This window comes from Leuciscus leuciscus, assembly GCF_965113295.1.
Source record: "Leuciscus leuciscus genome assembly, chromosome: 7".
NCBI lineage: Eukaryota > Metazoa > Chordata > Actinopteri > Cypriniformes > Leuciscidae > Leuciscus > Leuciscus leuciscus.
This window is the reverse complement of record NC_138731.1, coordinates 43,425,761-43,450,788: the sequence shown is the minus strand read 5'-3', so window position 1 is coordinate 43,450,788 and position 25,028 is coordinate 43,425,761. Positions and strand designations below refer to the sequence as shown.

The 25,028-nt window shown below is 36.4% G+C and overlaps 2 protein-coding genes and 1 long non-coding RNA gene across 11 annotated transcripts in view; 2 read left to right on the top strand and 1 right to left on the bottom strand.

Moving 5' to 3' along the window:
- trpm2 (transient receptor potential cation channel, subfamily M, member 2) overlaps positions 1-2,665 on the top strand; it is a 66,641-nt gene extending 63,976 nt beyond the window's left edge. For all 7 annotated transcript variants that reach the window (XM_082174602.1, XM_082174604.1, XM_082174601.1 and 4 more), the window contains one exon: positions 905-2,665. In XM_082174602.1, coding sequence (XP_082030728.1) covers positions 905-1,027 — 123 coding nt within the window. In that variant the 3' untranslated portion in view covers positions 1,028-2,665. The remainder of the gene's footprint in view (positions 1-904) is intronic.
- Positions 2,666-5,555: 2,890 nt separating this feature from the next.
- Positions 5,556-25,028, top strand: part of map3k13 (mitogen-activated protein kinase kinase kinase 13) — a 57,895-nt gene continuing 38,422 nt past the window's right edge. For 2 of the 3 annotated variants that reach the window (XM_082174638.1, XM_082174639.1), the window contains exons 1-2: positions 5,556-5,686; positions 24,100-24,174. The gene's annotated coding sequence lies outside the window, so the exon portion shown is untranslated. The remainder of the gene's footprint in view (positions 5,687-24,099; positions 24,175-25,028) is intronic. The other variant, XM_082174636.1, reaches the window with a different exon arrangement.
- LOC309502431 lies at positions 5,789-17,603 on the bottom strand. Its single transcript, XR_014207272.1, has 2 exons — positions 17,144-17,603; positions 5,789-11,310 (listed from the first exon to the last, which is right to left on the bottom strand). It is a non-coding gene; the product is annotated as an uncharacterized lncRNA (long non-coding RNA).

Here is a 25,028-nt window from a genome sequence, read left to right as displayed (position 1 = left end):
TTGACTTTGAATATGTATAATTTGTTTTTACCAGGAATGAAAGGTTTTTGAGGCACAAAGTTTTTTTGTTGTCTCTAATAACAAAAATTTCTTGATTTTAAAGTCCCCCTGTAGTCCATAATTGTATCCCTTCAAACTCATCTTTGATCACTAAAATGACATATTTTAATGTTTTTTCCTTGAATGCCTTAAAATATCTTGAGTGTAACCCGACACCCTTTCCTCATTTAGTATACGGGTTCTATGAATATGCAAATGAGCCCCGCCTCCACTCACTCACTCAGCTCAGAGATCCACTGGTTGACGATCACACGTTGATCTGATTGGTTACAAGGTAGTTTGTGACGTCAGAAACACCAGCGATTTCAAAGCGTGTTTTTGAGACTGTCTTTGGTTCACTGCAGTTTTAAGGAGGAAATACTCAGCAATGGTGTCGACTTGTGAATTTACACATGGTTTGTCTTAAAGCATATTAAAAACACCACATGGACATATAAACAACATTAAAAGCTGGATTTTCAACACAGGGGGACTTTAAACCCATGAAAATGCTGATCCTGTTGTAAATAATAGTGAAAAATCTCTTTTTAAAACGGTTTCATTATTACCCCTTCGCAGATTTTGACTGTTGCTAAGAAAACAAATGCTTTGAATGAATTGTGGGATTTCCCAGTTTAAAGTGCAGACACTGAATACATGTTTGGAGGATCTCATAATACTCTCTGAGGAGGGTGATTCTGATACGAGATGCCTCGATAGACATAAAACATCATAAGCACATTCAGTTTTATGTTCAGTGCAGTCACAGCGCTCTATAAGTGGCTTTTATTCGAGCATTAGTGGCAGTATTTCAGCTCTCGTTGGGTTTACCGAGCGATTCAAGCTGTCTTTGTTTTTGCTGCAGGTCGAGAGCTCGGCGTCGTCTCATCAGCCGCTCAAGTGGTTGGAAGTGAGCAGCACCGCGTGTGTGTGTCCATACCAGCGAGATGCTCTACGTGAAGTAGCAAAGATTCACATGTGCTTATGACCCTCAGGAAAACACACACACACGTCTGGTTTGCTATATTTGTGGGGACTCTCCATAGACATAATGGTTTTTATACTGTCCAAACTGTATATTCTGTCTCCTTACACTAAACCTACTGTACCCATCACACTCACACACACACACACACACACACACACACACACACACACACACACACACACACACACACACACACACACACACACACACACACACACACACACACATACACTAACCAACCCCTAAACCTACCCATCTCACTCACACTCACACTCACACACACACTAACCTGATCCCTAAATCTACCCATCACACACAACTTTTTTACATTTTCAAAAAAACTCATTCTGTATGATTTATAAGCTTGTGTACCTCAATTTAGGCCCACAGTGACACGAGTCCCCATAAGTGTGTGTGCATTCAGGTTTAAGTCCTCACCGGGATCGAAAAACATGTACACACACACACTCACTCACACACACACACTCTCTCTCTCTCTCTCTCTGTCTCTCTCTCTCTCTCTCTCTCACGCACACACACATACACACACACGCTACACCAAAAATGATGAGCGCAAACACACTGTTGCACTCCTACGTGTCTTTAAAGGTGTGTAATTTCTCTGCCATTAACATCAACAAGCAGAACTGCATGAATAGTGACTGTTTTCAAACAGGTTTTTCCTTTGGATTGCATTTCCATTTGATGCCTTTAATTGTGCCTTTAACAAAGAACTCCAGATAATTTGCTCACATTCATGCAGATTTCTGTACAATCCGTAAGCCATACAGTTAGCTTCACACATATTAATGTGTTTTATAATGCATTGTTGTATCTATTAGTAATTTTGGACATATGTTTTAGTTTTTGGGTCAATATGAATTTGAATGTGGTTGTTGAGCATTTTTAGAATATAAATTGCAGGAACCAAAAATCAGGTTTTTCGTTTGTACAGATATATGCATGAACATATATACTTTATGCAAGCAATAGTGCAGTTGCAGAGTGAAGTTGAGGACTTTTATTTTGCGAAAAGGACCCGTTGGCTGTACATTATCCAACTTATTGCACAGCTTTTTTAATAATAATACTCACATTAAATATTTAAGCAACTAACTGAAAAGAAAAAGTGGTACAAAGAATTAAATCAATGGATGTGTAAAAAAAAAAAATTATGAATAATCTGTACATATTTGAGTGCTTCATGTGGCAAATTGGCAATGCAAAATCCATTGATACATGTACAGTACAGTACAGTGCTGACCAGGCGTAATGGTCGGAAAGAGGATTAGGCAGCATTGCATTGTGGGATGTCAGCAGGAAGACGAGTTTGATGACATTATTTCACATAAAACATTCACCCGCAGTTATGCATTATGAAATGCCTTAAATATTAGAAAAGAATGCATTGTACAATTATGAAATGCCTTAAATATTAGAAAAGAATGCAGAAAAGCAAAGCAAACAATGAAGCGTCTTTTTAAGTTAGTGTGACTCAGGTTTGTGACCTAAATATCTGCACTGTTTAAACTATTAAGACAGGACAACTGAATAAGAAAATACTGAAAACAAACTGTTTGATGATGAATAACGTACATATTGGCATATGCAACAATAAATGTGTGTGACTTTACAGTATTTTCCTGGCTACTTTGCAGTATTTGTTTCTTTGTGTGTGTGTGTGTTTGTTTACATGTGTAGTTGGTACAGATTTGTTATAAAAGCGTCCTCTAAATGCATGTAATTAATTAAATGACAATGATTTGCTGTGACGCAACATTTTATTACATCTTCCAAAAAAAGACAACAACGTGAAAGTTAGACGTGATACAGGACCTTACGTTTGTTCATCCCGGCCCTGTTTTCATTCGTGAAAATTAAATATGCTAAAATTAATGCTGTAAGTTATTTCTTTTTCATTTTTTTTTTTATTCGCTTTGGTACTATTTTCACAAGTTAGGTGTACATTTTCAGTGCTCATATCACAACAGATCATCAAAAGTGCACTTTTTCCCAACATTTCATCATGTTTTCAATTGTGTAAGTACAATACTCAAAGTATCCTTTTCACAACACAAAATAAGTGTTTCATCTTCATAAATGTTTCATTCACAGTCACTGCCTTTCATAAAGCTCTCACTATCAAACTTTTGATTTGCATCTCTTCTTGTTCAGTTTAATACATTTGTCTATTATTTAATCCAACTGATCTTAATGGTTAATCAATGAATCATTTGGTACACCTATAGATTTCTATATTGATTATATACACAGTTTCTATAGAACTTGTTTGCAATTTCTGATATGGATAACCAAATGTAATGAATTATTTTTACATAAGTGATTTATAGATAATACCCACCATGATGTTCAAAGTGTGTGCACACGTGCGTGTGTGTGTGTGTGTGAGAAAGATACAGAGAAATTTGCCATTTGTGCAAATACTGTAACAGAATAGAGTATAAGGGAGAGGAAACAGTAAATGACTGTAAAACATCAGATTGATCAGAGATGCATCAGTAGAAGGGAGACAGACGGCATCAAATACAGCATTTTACATTACAGTATGTATGTATGCAATACTGTAAACAGATTACCATGGTAGAGACTGCCGAATTACTGTAACTCAACCTTCATCCGTAAAGGTCCACTACAGTATAAATTCAGTCATATGGTATAGAGTGAAATCATTTACTGTATTGCCAGCAAACTCTGTTCTAGCACAGAACCTCATGGCTGTGCTTCATCACTCCTTTTGATAACACACTGGATAGATACTATTACAAACATTATGGATTCAATTACTTCTAATGTGGCAACTATAGCCTGTATTACTGTAATTATTTCAGCAACAACGGTGATTTGAAATATGTCTTTTGCATTGTTTGCCGTTGAATGAACTGATTGTTAAAAGTACTAAATTGAAATAAGATCATACTGTTGTGTTTCTGTGATTAAACCAAATGTTCTCATTACATATTACAATAATCTTGTTTGAAACTATGATTATGTCGACTGAAAAGTGTATAACTGTAATGAAAGCATGAGATCAGGTTTTGAAAGAATGAGCTGTGTTACAAGTGTGATCAGTTTGGATTTTTGTACTAAGAGTTTTGAAAATGTACACCTTACCAAAGCGAAAAAAAAAAAAACTGTATTTCTCTTTCCCAAAACCCCGATCCTAAAAGGCTTGTACAAAATGATTGACAGACAGAGGGCGTTTCTGATTGGCTAAACACGCAGATTGGTTCCTCCTCCGATGCTTTTATTTCTCACACAACACATATGAGTGGTTTGTGTCAGGTAGCAGCGAGATTTTATGTGGTTTACTACAGCACATTTAAGAATATTTGCGTGTTTCTCAAGCAGGAACATCTGTAAATGTGTGTTGTTGAGGGATCTGCAGTCGATCTAGGACAGTTTCGCTTCGCATGTGATGATCGCGCGCTGATTGGTGGACGCGTGTGGCTCGAGCTCTTAGCAGTATCGGTTCCACGCCCTTCAGCTTTGAAAGAGCCCACGCGCTGCTTTCACTTTAAGTAAACATGCTGTGTAAAAATTCCCTGAAAACTGAAAACATACATACCTGACCATAAGTCATAAAGCCAATACTCAATGCACGCACTACATTCAAAACAATATACACGAGCGGCGTCGATTCGCTAATGAATCATTCATTTGAGTCGGATCTTTTCAATGAATTTGTTGAACTAGCTGATAAAACCGGTCCGAACGATTATTCAGTAATCTGTGTTGCCTTGCTTAACGCTTTGATGTTTTGTACTGTTTAAGGAAAATAAAACTAAATAAAAAATCTAGGGAAAAAAGACTATTTCATGAACGAGACTGAATCGGTCAGTATGGTTTCACATGTGCGATTCATAATAAATTAACTTGAGGATTTTGTGGTAGAACTAAAAGTATTACATTACATTAATTAACAACTAGCAAAAATGACTGCATATGATTAAATTTGCTGGTTAATGCCTTTCAGTTATCAACATACGAAACAGAGTTGGTTTAATAAACAGGATTGTATTATAAAATAAGCAAAACAAAAAATCAGCTGAGATGACTCTTTATTTCACGTAAATGCATTATATATTTAGGTTATACATATCTTGATGAATCATAGCTGCAATAACACTGATAAAAACTAAACACAAAAACAACAGCAATATTTGTTTACATAGCAGGGATAGCGCGATGACGCAAAAGAATCACTGAATCGGTTCTTTGCAACTGTTCGAAAGAACCAGTTCGCTCAAATGAATCAGACCATAATAAACACACACTGTGCACAACACAAACTAAGCGAAGTTTGTAATGGTGTATGTGGAAAATATAACTGTAGTGAGCACAATGTTTAGAGTGGATTTAGCTCTGTAATAAATTAAGAATTAGTGAGTAAAACAAGTAAAGGCAAGAATGCGCTGTAAAAAAGAAATATTCCGCACATTTACACGCGTTTGTGACAGAACATTCAGCATCATCGGCTCGAGGACGAGACTCTATGAATGGGAACGCGTTTTTGAGATCTATTTTTATCCCATCGCTGGTGCAGGTGCACAGGAAGTGACGTGTGCGCTCACGAGACTCGCATTAAACCATCGGGATTAGATCCGAGGACAGTCGAGCGGAGAGCAGCCGAGTTAAACGGTAGGATTTCATTCCTTCCTTTTATATATTGCCTGTTTTTGGTTTCCGATCGCTCATAATTGCGTGTGGAATGAACGCCGACATATTTTGCGCGTTTAATCGGTTTGTTTATGTGTGTGTGAGTGAGTGAGTGAGAGAGAGAGACGAGTGTGGGTGATCATCATCGCTTCGCCTGATGTGATGTAGAAAAATCCACACAGTTGTTTTACAAGCACCACTTCTTGTTTTAACATGTTTTAAATCGCAAAACGGCTTCGAAATACATTTATACAAAAAAATTCTGAGTTGTTTCAACCCATTTTTGGGTCAAATATGGACAAACCCGACCGTTGTCTTAAATTCTTAACCGTTGGATTAAATGTTTAAATTAAAATGTTAAACCCAACGGTAAGGCTTGTCCATATTTGACCCAAACATGAGTTGAAACAACCCAGTATTATTATTATTATTACTATTTAAGAGTGATTTAATGTCCCTGCAGGCTAAAGAGCTATTGGCCAAATCCATAGCTATCTATCGTGTGTTTATATATATATATATGTGTGTATATATTTAATCTGCATCTCTGGCGTCTATGGGCCATTGAACACAGAGGACACTAGTTAGATGAAGCCTGTTTGTTTCTCTGCCAAGAATGTGACTTGTCCCGCAGCCTCGACGCAGATGCACCGGCTGGAACAAAGCTTTCACATCACAAACTGACCAGCCTGATTGTTGTTGGAGGATCTAAACAAATCTTCCCATTCTAGTCTGCCTAAACAAGGCTGGCAGATCCAGATGCATGGACGAAATCTGTTTGCAATCGCTGTTTTGTTTTTGTTATACTGTGTTGTTAAGTGTAAATGTATAGTAGAGACTCACAGGGGGGTTATTTTAGTAGTTTAGAGGGTTTGAGGCAAACGTTTTGTGAGTTGGTTTCTATTTCATCCGCTTCGTAAGCAGAGTAAAGACAGCATGAAACTAATGTAGTCAGCAGTTATTTTGGCATCATGTAGCAAAGTTTACAGCCTGTAATATAAGTAAAGAAGCTGATGTGTTGCTGAAACAAGCTTTGCTTTAGATTTTGTTCGTTTTATTTAACCTCGTAAAACCTGACATATTAAATAATAGACAGATGAATTCTTCTTCTTTTTTTAATAGATCAGTTTATTGAACCTTCAGACATAATATACAAAAGTTTGCATATGTATTTTGCATCACATTTGATGCATCAGGCATTTATGGCTCATATAGTGAGAATATGGAGCTCATACTCGAAGAGGAAAAAAAAAAACACTTTAATTTTATTCAGACTTCTGATATTTATATGGCCTAAAAGTATGATGAAATTCTGATGTAAATCAATGAGATCTTTATAACAGTATAGCAGATGCTTACATAAAATGCATATAAATATAAGCTGTCATTATATCTCCAATAATATCTTAAGATGATATTTAATGCTTAGTTTTATGATCTTTTATCAAAGATCTGAATAGTTTCAAAGCATACAATGCAATACAATGATGATTGAAAGATGAACAAATAAACCTTTCTCAAAAGCTGATGACGGATCATATTTGATGCATGATTTTTCAAAAAAATTACAGAATGTATTGGATAATCAAGCAAACTTAAATTGCTTCAGTCCCAGAAGTGTCTTGAAATATTACTAATATGCATGTTATTCTTATGTTAACTTTATAATAGCCTTTAAAGCTTTTTCTCATGAGCCACGAGCTGAAGATGAACTTTTAAAAGGGCTTTAAAGCATTCAGACGACAGAAGGCATGTAGTAGATTGTGTGAAACAGCGACGTTTTGATCATTTAGAGCCCTTAGAGATTCATGTATCAATAGTAGTTTTATAGAGTTATTGTTGCACAATATTTCAGAGTGATGTTGGTAAGCGTTGCCATATAGATATGAAATACGATATAGGTTTTCTTTGGTCAGTAGAGAATCTTGTTGAGCATGTTTATTGCAAGCTATTTGAATTATACCTCATTTGGTTTAATGACCGGTTTTACATGCATGAACACAATTGCGATGTATTGGCCAAGCATTTGTGTAAAGTATGCATCTAAATGTCGACGTGTGTGAGTAATGAGACGCTGCCTGTCTGTCCAGCATCAGTCGGCTGAGACCGAGACGGGTGCAGTTACAGGTCACTCTCTCCAATTTAGCAAATGTGGGTGTTCCTCGTCCTCCTCTGCACCTCTAATTAAGCAAATGCAGCCTCTCGGCTCCAGCTCAACCTATTATCTCTGTTTTTTTTAAGTGTGATGGAAGGAAAGTGGATAGTTGGCACCCGCGAGCAAACGTGAGATTGCAAATGTGTGAGGGATTTTGCAAGGGCTAATTTACATGGACCCAATTTAAAGCATGCAATACTTTATGTAAAAGTTGTTCTTATGACGTGTGTGCACTATATATTCCAAGTCCTCTGAAGTCATGTGATCCAGTTCATATATCCTGAAGAATGAGATTTGAGAGAGCTATTCCTGTAATGGCCAAAAAGATGCATATTATCAGTAGTCACATTAAAGGGATACTCCACCGTTTTTTCATATTAAACTGTTATTCCCTTAACTAAGACGAGTTGATACATACCTCTCTCGTCTCAGTGCGTGCACTCAATCGCTCTGGCGCGCGGCGACACTTTGATAGCACTTAGCTTAGCCCAGTATATTCAATGGAATCTAACGGCAATGAAAACTCGGCGCAGTAAAAAGTCCCGCCTGATCCTCTTCCTCTCACTTCTGTCAATAGTGGGAAGAGGATCAGGCGTGACTTTTTACTGCGCCGAGTCGAACTACTCCCAAAAGTGCTATTCCGCCATACATTAATGTTATCCTTTTTAACCCGCTTAGAAAAGTGCCACGTTTTATTTTGTGTCACCATACTTGGTCGTATAACTACTCGTGTAACTGTTTTTAAATAGGGAAAACGTTGATGTGTTTGGTCACTTCTAAATTCATTGCTGTTAGATTCCATTGAATATACTGGGCTAAGCTAAGTGCTATCAGAGTGTCACCGCGTGCCAGAGCGATTGAGTGCACGCACTGAGATGAGAGAGGTATGTATCAACTCGTCTTAATTAAGGGAATAACATAGTTTAATATGAAAAAACGGTGGAGTATCGCTTTAAATGGCAATTGACCATTCGCAAAGACCCGCCCCCTTTAGTTACTGTTGCTATGTCCGACAAGCCACGCCTCTCTCACATCACACCATGTTCTCACACAGTGAAACACACATAGTGGAGCAGAGAGGACACAACACACTGACAGACAGGACAGACCAGGTCATTTAAAAAAAAAAATTAAACAATAAATACCGTTTTGTGTCTCTTTAATGTGTCTGACAGATCGCTCAGTTAAAGCTGCTCGTGAACCGATCATCTCTTCCTTCTAGTTCATTCATAGCATCAAATAAACATGAAAGAACATCAGAAGGAATGTTGTTTTAACCGCGGAAAGACGTCAGTACACTCCGTTTTTCGGACAAAAATGGCGGATTCGGCGGATGGCGGATTATGATTGGTCAGATCGCCTGTCAATCAAACTCCCTGCGAAGGGTCAATAGAGAGCCTAAGTCCCGCCCCTCCGCTTCCGGCTCATGGGACCTTATTTCGGAAAAAATATAGTCAATGGCGAGAGACAACTTATCTTTTTATTCCGTCTGAACTGTGCCCTGAATTACACACATGATGTTTGTCAATTTAAAAGATAATTATGAAAGTCAAGAAAGTCGCAGTTTGTCATAAAACAGAAGAGTAACATTTAGTTTCATGTGAAAATCGCTCAATGAACTACATCTCTCGTCTCGCACTGTGTCCGTATGTGTGCAGTCTGGTACCAAACACTCAGGCATGACGGCGTAACGTTACGATTATAACGTAAGACTATAGAAGAAATGACAGACGTTAGCTTCAGTAAAGTTAGCTTCATTCATTGAGAGAAAAGGTATGACGTCACATGTGCTCCTTTTGGGTTTGTAGTCTTTGTAATTACGTATTTTCACAGTCTTATACCTCAACAGTTTTACATCAAACTGCGACTTTCTTGACTTTAAAATTTATCTTTTAAATTGACAAACATCATATGTGTAATTCAGGGCACAATTCAAACGAGATCAAAATATTTGTTGTCTCTCGCCATTGACTACCATTCAATATTTTTCCGAAATAAGGTCCCATGGTGGTCCACCGGAAGGGGAGGGACTTAGGCTCTCTATCGAGAAAGAAAACGGACATGGCATCCGGTCTTAAAGGGACAGCAGCCTAATATTCCTGCTGTCTGTCATTAATCTTAATCAAACAACAAAATACAAAGAGAAAATCACTTTTGTAGTTTTAACAAAGATTAATTGTATTTCATTTATTCAGTGAAGACTATGCAGTGTTTTTTCACATGTGTTTATTCAATTTCTGCAGCTGAATACTTTGAGACATGCCGTAAAAACATAAAGCACTGCTCATTTCATTCGTATCTTTGTTCTGTTGTATTCATCTATGCTTGTAATTTGCTTATTATTTTCTATGGAGATTCACTCCCCTACAAAATCACCTCAATCCTTCTAGAATGATTAATTCTTTACAGATAGAGTTATTCAAAGTCATCTTCCAATATCGTGCGAGACTAATCGAGAATATCATCTGTCAGGTTTGTGAATGCAAAAAGACTTATTGAAAAACCGGCAGAGAGCGAGATGCTCATGTGTCCTCTTATGATTCAGCATCTGATTTCTTATATAATCTCTCCACTGAATCATATGCAAATAGGACACTGAGGGTCTCCTGCACACTACACTACAGCTGCACAGAATATATCCAATAATACCTCTCTCTATACTGTGTATAGACATCCAAAATATGCCATTGTTTCAGGTAGATTCAAAATGTTTAATGTAATCTAGTTTCACACAGCATTTGCTCAAACTATATTGAATAATTTCCATGTGTATATGCACTAGTACAACAATACCGAGTCATAAACGGCAATATTTACCTATGGATTTTTCAATAAAACATTTTAATGCTTGCAGAAAACATCTTCATGGTTAAGGCACTCGTTTCCCAGAAGTGACATCACAAAGGGAGGAGTTTAGCGAACGGGAAACAGTATTTATGTAATTGACATGTGGGACACATCCCTGTAATCCTGGAGAAAACCTCTCCTTCTGCTGTTTCATTTTCATAAGCTCACAGCGACTGTCAGGTTCACTCATGTATGAGTCTGTTTGTTTCATACGAGAGAGAGACCTTGATGTCTGTGTTTTATCCTGTTCTTCTGGCTCACAGTTGTCCGGCCGGCAGCTTCGTGTGTCCTCTGTGAATGTGAAATACTAAGTAGTGTTTGACTGATAAGGGTTTTTAATGGCAGATGCTGATGGTGATATCTAGACTAGAGAATATTTTTATGGTGCATTTCTAAATGTTAAGAGGGAATGATGTACACGTGGACATTCAGATCATGTGTGTTTAAGCAGAAGATACCAAACAATAGATGAATCCCAGACCGAGACCAGGTTTCTCTCATCTCCGTCTCCTTCCAGTCTTTCTCAGAACTCGATTCATCCATTTCTTTGTATCCGCTTGTTTCTTTTTTTCAGTTCTGTTGACTTTCACCGAAACTCGATACACTGGAAAAAAGGGTGTAAGATTTACTTTAGGAATTACTTGGAAACTTCACAAATAAATAAAAGAAACGGAAAGTAACACATTGAATTAAACATGAAATGGTGAAGTAGAAAAACTGAAATAGTGTTTTCTTGTAATCTTTGCTTTATTTACAACTTTACAAAAATCCTTTTTGAGAGTAAATCCAGTTGCATTCATGCAAAAATCACAACAATGCTGTTGAGAAAAATCTTGAAGTTCTTTTGAGATTTTAAGTTAATATTTTAATAATTTAACATCAAATTTGTATATTCACTGACGGTTCTCTGATGTTGGTTAATGGTCACACATGACATGCAGATAAATCAATTAAATATGATTTTTTTTTAAATCAAGTTTTATTTAAAGGGGTGGTATAATGCCCTTTTCACAAGATGTAAAATAAGTCTCTGATGTCCCCAGAGTGTGTGTGTGAAGTTTTAGCTCAAAATACCCCACAGATATTTTTATATAGCATGTTAAAATTGTCACTTTTTGAGAGTGAGCAAAAACACACCGTTTTGTGTCTGTTCCTTTAAATGCAAATGAGCCGCTGCTCCCGGCACAGGGGGCGGAGCTACAACAGCTTGCACTCACACACACATGCACTAAAAATTTCAAAAATGTTTAGCCTTTTATGTTCAAACCGGAGTCAGACAATGATGGAGAGACTCAAGAAGAAGTGACAACATGTAGAAGCAACAGGACATTTCTGAACAACGCATTCTCATCCCAAGTCGTCATATACTGACGCTTTTGACATTTCGTCTACATCGAAGGCACATGGCACCCTTTAGCGTCAATATGAGACGCACAGAGCTTTGTTTGGTTATGGGTAGGTTTAGGTCTGGGGTAGGGTTAGGGTTAGACCGCTGCTAGGAGGCGCCTTCTGGCCCATATCTATCTGCGTCTCATATTGACGCTAAAGGGTGCCATGTGCGTTGGATGTAGACGAAATGTCTAAAGCGTCAGTATATGACGACTTGGGATGAGATCGGGCTGTTCTGAATGGTTAGTTGATGAGTTTATGTAGCTTATGTGTAGTTATCTTCTAGTTATTGATTAGCATATTCTTGATAATCTATAAATCGTGTTCAGGGGGCGGGGTTTATGTAAATTCTAGGGTTGGTGATGTCACTAACCCAGGAGGAATGTGGTGTAGTCTCTACCAGCCGTTTGTTGTAGTCCTTAAAAAGTGATTTCTTTAAAAGCAAATATCTCCCTTTGCTTTGAACGTTGAGCGTTGTAACTTTGCAGATGTTGTTTATGCTCAAACTAACTAAAGTTACACTAACTAAAGTTAGAAAAGTGAAATCCTAATCAACCACCCCTTTAATTTAATTTAAAATTATTCACTTATTTTAATTTGACATTGATTTATTTAGGCTAATTTGTAGCTTTTCATCAACTCACGAGCCCCAGTTTGGGAAACCGGCACTAGTGGTAAAGAAATAAAACGCGTTGGTTTTCGGTCCATGTCTGTGGCTTTTAGGACATATATGCAACCGCTTAAAGTTGACAACAGATTAGCTTTTAGCATTCATACGTATTCATAAAAGTGTTTCTCCTACTACAGTAAAACGATGCAAAATGATTGCTGAAATCATTATATCCTGCAAATTTTGTTCAGTTAAACGGAATAGTATCCCTTCCTGGTTGTGGTCTAATCTAAAGGTTATTGGATGAGCCTTTTGGTGTGTTTCTCCCAAATGTCTCCCAAAAAAAGGAAAAACGATGGCGCTCACTGCCAGTTCACGGGGTGTTTAAAGGGTCTTTGCGCATTAGACTAAGTCCATCAGTTTCAGAGAAGGCTGGTCCACCTCCAGGACCTCGTGTGTTTCCTCTCATCCCCCTCAGCTCAGCGTGTGTTTTCTCCTGCGGAGTGACATTTCAGTAATGAAGCGATCTCTTCTCTCTGCAGGGCTTGAGCAGTGAACTCGAACGCTAACAGCGCACACTTCACTGGCTGCCCTTCAAGGACAGATCGTCTTGAATTATGCAGCAAGCAGATCCATGAGTGGTTCAGTTCCAGCTCTGAGAGACCGGATGAACACATTCAAGTGTTAGGTTACCCTAAAATTAATATTCTTTCTGTCATCATTTACTCACACTCATGTCGTTCCGAACCAAAGATTTCATCAGAAAGATCTTCATTTGTGTTCCGAAGATGAACGAAAGTCTCACAGGTTTGGAACGACATGAGGGTAAGCTTAATTAATGACAGAATTAATTAGGTATATTAGGACCGATATATACATTTTTGGGTGAACTAACCCTTTAAAAGCCAGCCTTAATGGATGGCTGGTCAATATAGTTAATAATTTTAGATATTACAAAAAATTTGATTTTATATTGAATTACATTGAGTTTTATGTTATTTAAAGCTCTTTGTTATATTGATTTTTAATTTTGTTTTGTTATTTTAATAATTATTTATTTTTATTTATTTGTTCATTCTTTCTATAGGTAAAAATTGCTCTGAAAACGAGTAAAAACAGCAGCTGGATAAGCTCAATTCATCTCTGACTATCTGTTTATTTCAGGGAATTGATTCAAAACTCTGATTCAAAGTCCCGTTTGCTCCTCTTTACTCAGGAAATGTTCATTATGTGCACATGGCATTTGTCATATATTACAGTTTTTTTTAAAGGTATTTGCAATCAAATATTGCTGTTTATTGCTAAATTTTTTATGCGTTTTACTTACACAACTTGCGTTAAACATTATGAATCACAGTTCACAACAAATTAATTTCCTAAAGGGGGTTTCAACTAAAAATATCAAAACTGCAGCAAACAAAAAAATACATATTTAATAACATTTAGGTAAACTAGGAAACCTTAGTAGTCGTCCATTGTGATCCATCCATCCTAGCTCTCAATCTCATTTTCATATATGTGACCCTGGACCATAAAACCAGTCACATGGGTACATTTTTTGAAATTGAGGGTTATACATAATCTGAAAGCTGAATAAAAATAAGCTTAATAAGCTTTCCATTGATGTGTGGTTTGTTAGGATAGGACAATATTTGGTCGAGATACAACTATTGAACATCTGGAATCTGAGGGTGCAAAAAAATGGAAACATTGAGAAAATCTCCTTTAAAGTTGTTCATTTATGTTCACGATTGTGCTGCATTCACTCACAAAAATAAATGTTTTATATATTTACGGTAGGAAATTTACAAAATATCTTCATGGAACATGATCTTTACTTAATATCCTAATGATTCTTGGCATAAAAGACAAATCTATAATTTTGACCCATACAATGTATTGTTGGCTATTGCCACAGATATACCCGTGCGACTCGAGACTGGTGACGTGGTCCAGGGTCACATGTGGGTAAACTGTTTGTTTAAGACAAGAGAAATGAAAATGTCACCCATCTTTAAATGAAGGGTTGAGTTTGGGAGGAGTCTAGTGCGTTTGTAAATCCCACAATCCAACAGTGATTGCACTTGAATGCATTTCATCTTGTTGTGATTGTATCGGTGTCTTTAAACCAGAGAAGTGTACTAAGCAAACAGCCATTATGACTGTGCTCTTCTTCTGAAGGATAAGACTTATTTTGCTTTGCTAGTGTATCATACATTTGTGTGTGTGTGTGTGTGTGTGTGTGTGTGTGTGTGTGTGTGTGTGTGTGTGTGTGTGTGTCCTTCCAGATTTGTGTGCTACTATAATTACGAGCGCCTGCAGCGTCTCATGGGGAGCGCATTAATACACACGAGTGGAGAAATAAAAATCATAGTGCACACACACTTTTTCCTCTTTCCTCCTCTTTTCCTCCTCTTTTCCTCCTCTTTTCCTCCTCTTTTCCCCAATATAGCCAATATATATCTGATAATCGCTATTTACAAGTATATTTGATGTAGAGTAGCCGTTAAAAAGTTGATACTGAATAAACGTCATTACAATTTTTTTTATTATTATTTGTATTATTATATAGATTTTTATAAATGATATCACAGAAGAAAAATTGATATTTTTTCTGCATGAAAATTATTTGGAAAATGTTTTGATCTTGATGGATTCAAACCACCGGCTTCACATTTAAAAAAAACTTAATGATAATGACAAAAAGCAACAACCCCCCCCCCCCACCCCCCCCCCCCAAAAAAATCTGATCTGATTTGCATCTAACAAAACCCCAATAACAAGCCCTTTTTCACATACTTGTTTCTTCATTACTTGCAATAATATTATTGAGCCGATAATATTATGTCAATATTATTCAGTCCTGGCCAGTGATATCTATGCAGTCTGGGGGCAGTACGATTAAAAAAAAAAGTTTTTGTAATAAGTCTCTTCTGCTCACCAACCCTCCATTTGATTTAAAAATTTAAAATAGAAACTATCAAAAATAGTGAAATATTATTAACATTTTTAATATCTGTTTTCTATGTAAATATGTTATTAGAAATAATTTGTAACATTATAAATATCTCTACAGTCAATTGCACGTGTCCATACTGAATAAAAGTATGAATTATGCATGTATTAATATGTTTTAAACGGTGGAGTATAGTCATATATAACGCTCAGGTTCTGTTTCTCTCTGCATTAGTATTCATCCCATCATCCTCTCTGTTCTCTGTGGTCTTCCCCTTGTTTTCTCTGCTGTTAAATCTGTGTTCTTGCACTGAGGGGACTGGATGACGGCCAGGCCTCTGTTTCATGCATGTTCAGTTCATTTCAGGGCTTGTTCCTCTGAAGCTTCTGGAATTCCTTTATCTTTTTTTGGAGCTTTGTGATTCGGTAAAATTGTGCAATATATTTAAATATCACGACAATCTGCACTTTGTATTTTGTCTATTCAATTGTATGTCATTAAGTAAGAGCACATCACATGTTTTCAGGTCAGACTGTTATAGACTGTTGTTGAATTCATTTTTGGGATTTAGTTAAAGTTGTCCGTCTTGATTCGTAACTCGTGATTCAATGATTTGTTTGTTATCACTTAAAGTTGTTGTCAAAAGAAAATATTCGCAGAAGTCACTGCTTGCCATTTTTGATAAATGTTTAGTATAAATATTCATCTGTAATAAATATAGCTGTCTATGAATATTGGGGCATTTGAATATGATTTTTTTTATTGTGTTTATTTAGTGACAAACATTAGAAAAATAATTTTTTTTGTATTTTACTTTTATTATTTATTTGTACAATATTTTACTTATTACATTAACCATTTGAATCTGTTCGACTACAGTAACTATTTGGTTGAATTTTTGTCAAACCTAAGAAAATTTGAAAGTTAAATTAATTAATCTGGTTATGATTTTTTTTTTTTTATAATCAGTGTTATGAAAAAATTCATAACACTTTGACACGCAGTTCAAAATCTCCAATCCTTATTCAGTGTTCAAATCGAACAAATAAATAGTCAGTGCTTTGACTTGTACCTGAACTTTAAAGGGGACTCGAACCTCTTTTTAGTGGTGATACAGTGATTACACCACATAATACTACTAATAATAATAATGTTATAATATTATTCCTATGACTGTAATAGCCATATATTATAAAACAAATCCACTGAAAAATAAATTGAACTTTCATAATTAGTTTTGTCCTAATTTCTATACATGCAAGTGATAAACCTGTGAGCTTTTATTTTGAAGGAAACTGCAGTAAGAGCCTTTATTTAGGCGGAAAACAAGTTTACAAACTAATATTCCATAAAAAAAAACAAGACTTGCTTTTGCTTTTCGATCTCCTGACGCTCCGAATGATCAGTTTTCTTCTTTTTTGGCTGTTGTCGGTTTTGTGTGACTCTGCCGGTAGAGAACAGAGTCACTGTTACATAACTCACCTGTGTCCAGACCTGACGAGGCGATCAGCGAGCGCTGTAATCTCAGACTCTGTGTGTCTGTCAGCGTCTGGCAGGCCTGAGTGAACATGCTCCACGGACTCATGCATGTCTGAGGAGAGCGCGATACACACGCTGAACCCCTGAAGAGTGTGTGGCGCTATCATCTGATCTTTAATGCACGGCGTGTGCATGTGAGGGTGTGTGTGATTGAGGGTTTGTGTGTTTTGGCCCGTGCGCCGCTGACTTTAAACCGGGCATTAACCTCTCGGACACGACGACATCAGGGGTGTAAACCATTACAGACTCGACATATTCTTCTTCCAAACCATTTGTTTCTGAAATGTTATTTGTGGTTGATCGATGTGGGTTTTTCAATGACGTGCGTGTGCTTATTTGTGTGTGTGTGGATGGATGGATGAATAAATGGATGGATGGATTAATAAATAGATGGATGGATGGATGAATAAATGGATGGATGGATGAATAAATGGATGAATAAATAAATAAATGGATGGATGGATGGATGGATGAAAGAATAAAATGATGGATGAATGAATGGATGGATGGATGGATAAATGGATAAATTGATGGATGGATGGGTAAATTGATGGATGGATTAATGGATAGATAGATGGATGGATGGATGAATAAATGGATGGATGGATGGATGGATGAATAAAAGGATGGATGAATGTATGGATGGATGAATAGATGGATGGATGGATGGATGGATGAATAAATGGATGGATGGATGGATGGATGGATGAATAAATGGATGGATGGATGGATTAATAAATAGATGGATGGATGGATGAATAAATAGATGGATGGATGAATAAATGGATGGATGGATGAATAAATGGATGGATGGATGAATAAATGGATGGATGGATGAATAAATGGATGGATGGATGAATAGATGGATGGATGGATGGATGGATGGATGAATAAATAGATGGATGGATGGATGAATAAATGGATAGATGGATGGATGAATAGATGGATGGATGGATGAATAAATGGATGGATGGATTAATAAATGGATGGATGGATGGATGAATAAATAAATAGATGGATGGATGGATGGATTAATAAATAGATGGATGGATGAATAAATGGATGAATAAATAAATAAATGGATGGATGGATGGATGGATGAAAGAATAAAATGATGGATGAATGAATGGATGGATGGATGGATAAATGGATAAATTGATGGATGGATGGATAAATTGATGGATGGATTAATGGATAGATAGATGGATGGATGGATGGATGAATAAATGGATGGATGGATGGATGGATGAATAAAAGGATGGATGAATGTATGGATGGATGAATAAATGGATGGATGGATGGATGGATGAATAAATGGATGGATGGATGGATGGATGGATGAATAAATGGATGGATGGATGGATTAATAAATAGATGGATGGATGGATGAATAAATAGATGGATGGATGAATAAATGGATGGATGGATGAATAAATGGATGGATGGATGAATAAATGGATGGATGGATGAATAGATGGATGGATGGATGGATGGATGGATAAATAGATGGATGGATGGATGAATAAATGGATAGATGGATGGATGGATGGATGGATGAATAAATAAATGGATGGATGGATTAATAAATGGATGGATGGATGGATGAATAAATAAATAGATGGATGGATGGATGGATGGATGGATGGATTAATAAATAGATGGATGGATGAATAAATGGATGAATAAATAAATAAATGGATGGATGGATGGATGGATGAAAGAATAAAATGATGGATGAATGAATGGATGGATGGATGGATAAATGGATAAATTGATGGATGGATGGATAAATTGATGGATGGATTAATGGATAGATAGATGGATGGATGGATGAATAAATAAATAAATGGATGGATGGATGGATGAAAGAATAAAATGATGGATGAATGAATGGATGGATGGATGGATAAATGGATAAATTGATGGATGGATGGATAAATTGATGGATGAATAAATAGATAGATGGATGGATGGATGAATGGATAAATGGATGGATGAATAAATGGATAAATGGATGGATGAATAAATGGATAAATGGATGGATGGATGGATGTATGGATGAATAAATGGATGGATGGATGGATGATGGATGAATAAATGGATGGATGGATAAATGGATGGATGGATATATGGATACTTGGATGCAGGGATGGATATGGATAACTTACTTGGATGGAGGGAGGGATGATGGAAGGATGGATGGATGGACGGATGTGTGTGTGTGTATCATAATGTGTGTATATTTAAACACACACAGACTACCGGTCAAAAGTGTGGAATAATAAAGGATTTCTAAAAATGTTTTCCAGAAGTCTCTTCTGCTATCCGAGGCTGCGTATATTTGATCAAAAATACAGTAAAATTGTGAAACATTACAATTTAAAATGTTTTCCATTTAAATGTATTTCAACATAACTTATTCCCATGATGTCAAAGCTGAGTTTCAGCAGTCTGATATCATATAATAAAACCATTTATTAATATTTGAGCAGTGATTGGTGTGTTTACGGATCATGTGATTGAGCCGTTGGTTTACTGGAACGCGTGTGAACTCATTCCCGTCTTCAGAGTTCTGCACTTCTCTTATTCATGTTCGGGACACAAGAGCTGTCAGTGTGTGTGTTCCGACCGGTGTGAATTATTAATGAGCGAGTGTAACGGAGCCGAGCCATCGCTGGATGCTTTACAGCCCAGCCCTGTTGGGCCGAAGAGCCTCAAGATGGATTTCAGCCCTTCATCTCTTCTCAACAAAGGACATCTGCATTAGTATGCATGTGGATAAGGCCAAATGTGTCTACTAAAGTTAACTCAGACACAGTTTAGGTTTCGTTTAGGTCTCGGTCTTGACCTTGAGTCTACACCTCACTTTATCTGTCCTGATAAAACGGCTTGATTTGGAAAGTGTTAGTGGATATCGCCAACATTTGACCAAACCTTGTGTTTTAACTTCAGATGTTTGGGTATGGAAGTAAAATAATGCCAAATGTTTCTGAAACAAAAAAGCCAGTTGAATTGCACTACTTGAAAAAATTATCCAATATGTATTTTTAGGGCTTGCATTTTTATGGGCTGAAATTCAACATGGTTGAAAATTTAAGCTGTGAATATTTCAATTCAAAACATTTCAAACACATTTTCATTAGTAAAAATTCAATAATCCATATTCACCTTTCATATTTCACTTCCAAAATATTCAACCTGTTTAAAAATACAATATGCAATTTGATTAGCATGGACTTTGGAATGTGCTCAGATGTGTTAAACAGGACGAGCTTGCTAAGCAAACACTCCTGTGTGTCAGTCAAAGTTCAACATCACTCACGACCCGCTTCTAACATGACGGACGCATATATCCTTGTTTATTTTCATATAATTATTAATCCGCACCATCTTTTAAACAGATGATCAGCTTTATAGAGTAGCCTTTACAAGCAAATATGACTATAGTTAATGCTAAAATATCAGCGTTGTGTAGTTCATCCTGTGGTGACTTATATTAGCCATCTATCATCAAATACTATTGTCAAAATATTTTGGCACACACCACAAATATTTATCAGCCAGTTATTTATTTTGTAATTTTTTATTGTATTTTATTTTTATTTATTCATTTATTGCTGGATACTGTAATTGGTAGAACGTTGATTTTGTTGTTAAGAGACTGCAAATTTAACGACTAAAAATTATCATTTTAGAATAGATAATTGTATTTATTATTATTCCATTTGTGCTCGTCTTGTAATGTAAGTCTGAGTCTGATATTCATCCATGTTCAGTCCAACAGTGTTCAGTGAAACTACCATAATAATACAAATGGCAATAAAGCGCTCAGAATCTGAATCCGCTGTGAGATGTCTTTGCTTCGCCGGTTTGCTGTCAGTATTTTCAGTTGTTTTGGTGTCAGAGGGGAAACTAATGAAGCGAGGACTGTTAAATTATGGTAAACTTATTAGAAAAAATCATAATTAAGTTGCTCCAGCATCATTAGCACATCCTCAGAAGTAGTTATGCATGCGTTTAAGAAGTAATTAACATAAGGTTCATGATTAATTTATAAACAGGACCCGCCAAAATGTAAATGACAGGGATGTGTGTGTGTGTCAGAATGTGTTGCATTTGTAGTTTTGGGGAAAAACTGAACAATATTTTTTACTAGGGCTATTAGACTAGTAGTCATTGATTTATTGCCATTAGTTGACTAGTAGCAAGCATGTGTATGATGTTTATTTAATTACTTAATTGTTTGTGTATATACATGCATATATACTGGGGAGTGGCATCGGAAAATGGTTTGAGTTTTAGAGCTGAGAAAGAATATGATATATGTAACATTGTAACACTGTAAAGCCGCTTTGGAACAGTCTACATTGTTAAAAGCGCTATATAAATGAAGATGACTTGACATTGCTAATTGTTCTAATTTGCAGAGAAATATTAAAGCCTGAATGGATGGAGAGTTGCGACACTGACTCGTCATCTAACGGACGCAGTTATAGAGAGAAAAGCACGTTAGGTTGAACATCATAAAGTGAACGCGGTGCTAATACAGCTTCCACACTCCGCATGAACACTTGGATATAATAGCGCACATTTATCCAGGTTAGCATTAGCGCGAGTGACCATGTAGAATCTGCTAGTATTACGCGCTTCAGATGATGATCCACGTCTGAGGTCGATGAGTGATAGGCCAACGTTTGGATTTCCTGCCCGACATGGAAAATGTTTTATTGTTTGTGTTTAATGTTAAAGTAATTATTTTAAGACCATTAAGATTTTGTTTGCATTGTAATATGATTTTTGTGCACATTTTCTCAAAAAAAAAAAAAAAAAAAAAAAAATTGACATTCTGGTCGTATTTGTTGCTCTAAATTAATGCTGATTTTAATTTAAAAAAATTTAGAATTATACTCAATTGCAGTATTGAAATAAAAATGTTTCGCTTTATTGTAATGAGAATGTAACTTGTGTGCTGAATGTCATAATGTCTCATAATTATCCTAGAATTACGCTGTATTTTCTCTTAGACCAAATAAAATTTCTCATTTCCGTCTTTAGATTTTGGGGCGACATGAGACGTTTCTTCATTAGAGTCACACTTTAGGGCAGATGTGAACCTCATTTAACAAAATGTTTTTAATCTTCATTTACAATTCCAGAGATAATATCTGAGACTGGCGTCAGTCGAGCGTGAAGTGTGTCTCTTTCATGTTGTGTGACGCTTTAATTGGGCAGAATGGGGTGTAAAGCGACGGGTCTTTGTCCTGGTTCCTGCAGGGTGTGTTTGAGGAGGTGGGACTCGTTTGACACGCCACATCCCCCCCTTTCATGAGCAGACACACACACACACACACACCCCAGAGGTTTGACATTTAATGATCCAGACACGAGCAGCTGTTCATTAGTTGATCCCTTTAGTGTCCTGACTCCCACAAAATACTCCTCCTTTATTTCCATCCGTGTGCCACCTGAACCTCACAATTCAAAACGTCAAGAGCAGATTTCCCCACTCCCTTAAAAATCACCAATTTAAAATTACAATACTTGAATTAATTTTTCTTTAATACTAAATAAACAACCTGCCAACTGTCAATGCAATAACATGTTTTACAAATGACAGCAACAAACAACATCATCTAATAAGAGAGAATAATAGTGATAAAATAAATTCCAGCTCATACATTATATATATATACACACACACACACACACACACACACACACACACACACACACACTATATCTATATATATATATAATTGTTATACAAAATTAACTAATACACATTCTAAAATTGCAGTGTTGCTTAATGTTATTTTGACGACAAAATCAGAACAGATAAATTCAAAATTTTTATTTTATTGTTTTATTAATTTATTATTATTAGATTTTTTTTTTTTATTAAGACTTATTTATTGAAAACATTACAGCACAGTTTTATAACATCGAATAAATCTCTTCTGTCTTTAATCTTTAATGGGGAATGACGTCAGGAAACATTTTCCATCTCTTTGGCTGCATTTACATTACATGGCTCAAGTGACCCAATTCTTTTTTTCTTTTCTTTTTCCTCACGGATATGACCCAGGAAAGCAGGAAAAAAGTACATGGATCCTGATATTCTCAGATCAGTTTCAGGCCTCATTCATACGTGGAAACTAGAAATTGCATTTGCGTCCGCCATGCTAGCGGACCGATCGGATATTCCCGTCGATGGTCACATGACTCTTTCAGTGGTCCAGTGGAGGACAAAGGCTCATCCCAATGTTTTGCTGACCTTTAAAGCAAAAGTTAGTATTTATCATTGCAAATCACACCATTTTTAGTTCCTTTTCAGCCTGAGCTTTTCCATGTCAGTACATCTACCTTGGGTTGATTCGCCAAGTTTACACTGTAAATGCAGATATGGGATATATGGGTCACTTGTAAAAGATGTAAGCTCTAAACCCTGATCACAATGAGCTGCACAAAACATCTCCCAAACTTGATGCAGTGCATGTTGTCCTTGTTTTGGAAGAGTGATTTTGAGCTGTAAAACTGCTGAATTTTTAAATGCGATCACGGTAACGGAGGATATTTTCACACGTTATCCTCTAAATAATTGACTTCACTTGGAGAGATTCTGTCTGCATACAAATGCTTGTGTTTAGGAAGTGTGTGTCTCTCGTCTCAGGCTTTTGCTGTCTTGTTTTCGATGGCTCTCGTGATATTTCAGCGTTCCCTGTTAAACATTAACCCATGGTTCGGTCTGGGATTCCCCAGCAGACGTTCAGGTCAACACTTCTCATGCACACACACTCTGGCTCAGCTTTTGATTTTTCCTTCGGAAAGTGCGATCAAAGAGTCTGATTACTGACCCCGTGACCTCTACACTCTGACCCGTGTGTATTTATTATTCACAGGTGCGAAGAGAAGAGGAGGTACACTGCGCTCGGCATCAGAAACACCTCAGGAAATGAGCGTCAACTTCTCTGGAGGTAAAAACCAGGACCTTTTATTGTTAATAATGTGCAGCATATGTTATACACACAAAAATGATGAATAAACTTAAAATTGAGGAATTTTTTTCCATGTGCAGAAATTTTTTTTTTTTAATAAAAAAATAATAATTTGTCTTTACATCTTTTCTATTCAGTTTATGTACTAGATAAAAAATGATGCAAAAAAGCTGAGCTGAGTATGTCTCTGATGCTTTAGTTACTTTAACAATTCTATATTATTACTATATATATATAACATATTTACTATGTTGTTTTAAAAATTATTATTATTATTTTTATTTTTAATTTTTTAAGATTACTAAATTACATGGACAATGTTAGTAAAATGTGTTTGCATCAGTTTAACCGTGTTGGTCTGGAACGGTTTTCTGCGTCCAGTTGCATCGAGTGACGACAAATCTGATTGCATGCAATGAAATCAAGTTGTCACGATATTCAAGAATTGCATTCGCTAATTTAATGAACTAAATTGAACAAGCAGCAAAAGTCACTTTTTTTGAGTGTATATGATGTCTAATGCGGCTCTACATGCTGCTTTTATCTTTGCACGGCATGCTGGGAATTTATGCGTACCCAGCATGCTTTGCTGTAACACAGGCTGAGGTCGAAGTTTCTGTTGTTCTGTTACTTCTGTGTTGTGATCAAGTATTTCAGTTTAGAGAGCACTTGCATTATCGTGGACTGGAGTGATATTTAGTTTTACCTACCAAACTCTTTTACTACATATAACAAGAGCGAGAGGAAATTTGAGTCTAAGTGTATTATTTTTTAGCTTTCACAACACTCGCAGCGCAGGTTACAGTTCATATCCGGACCAGAATGAGCATGTT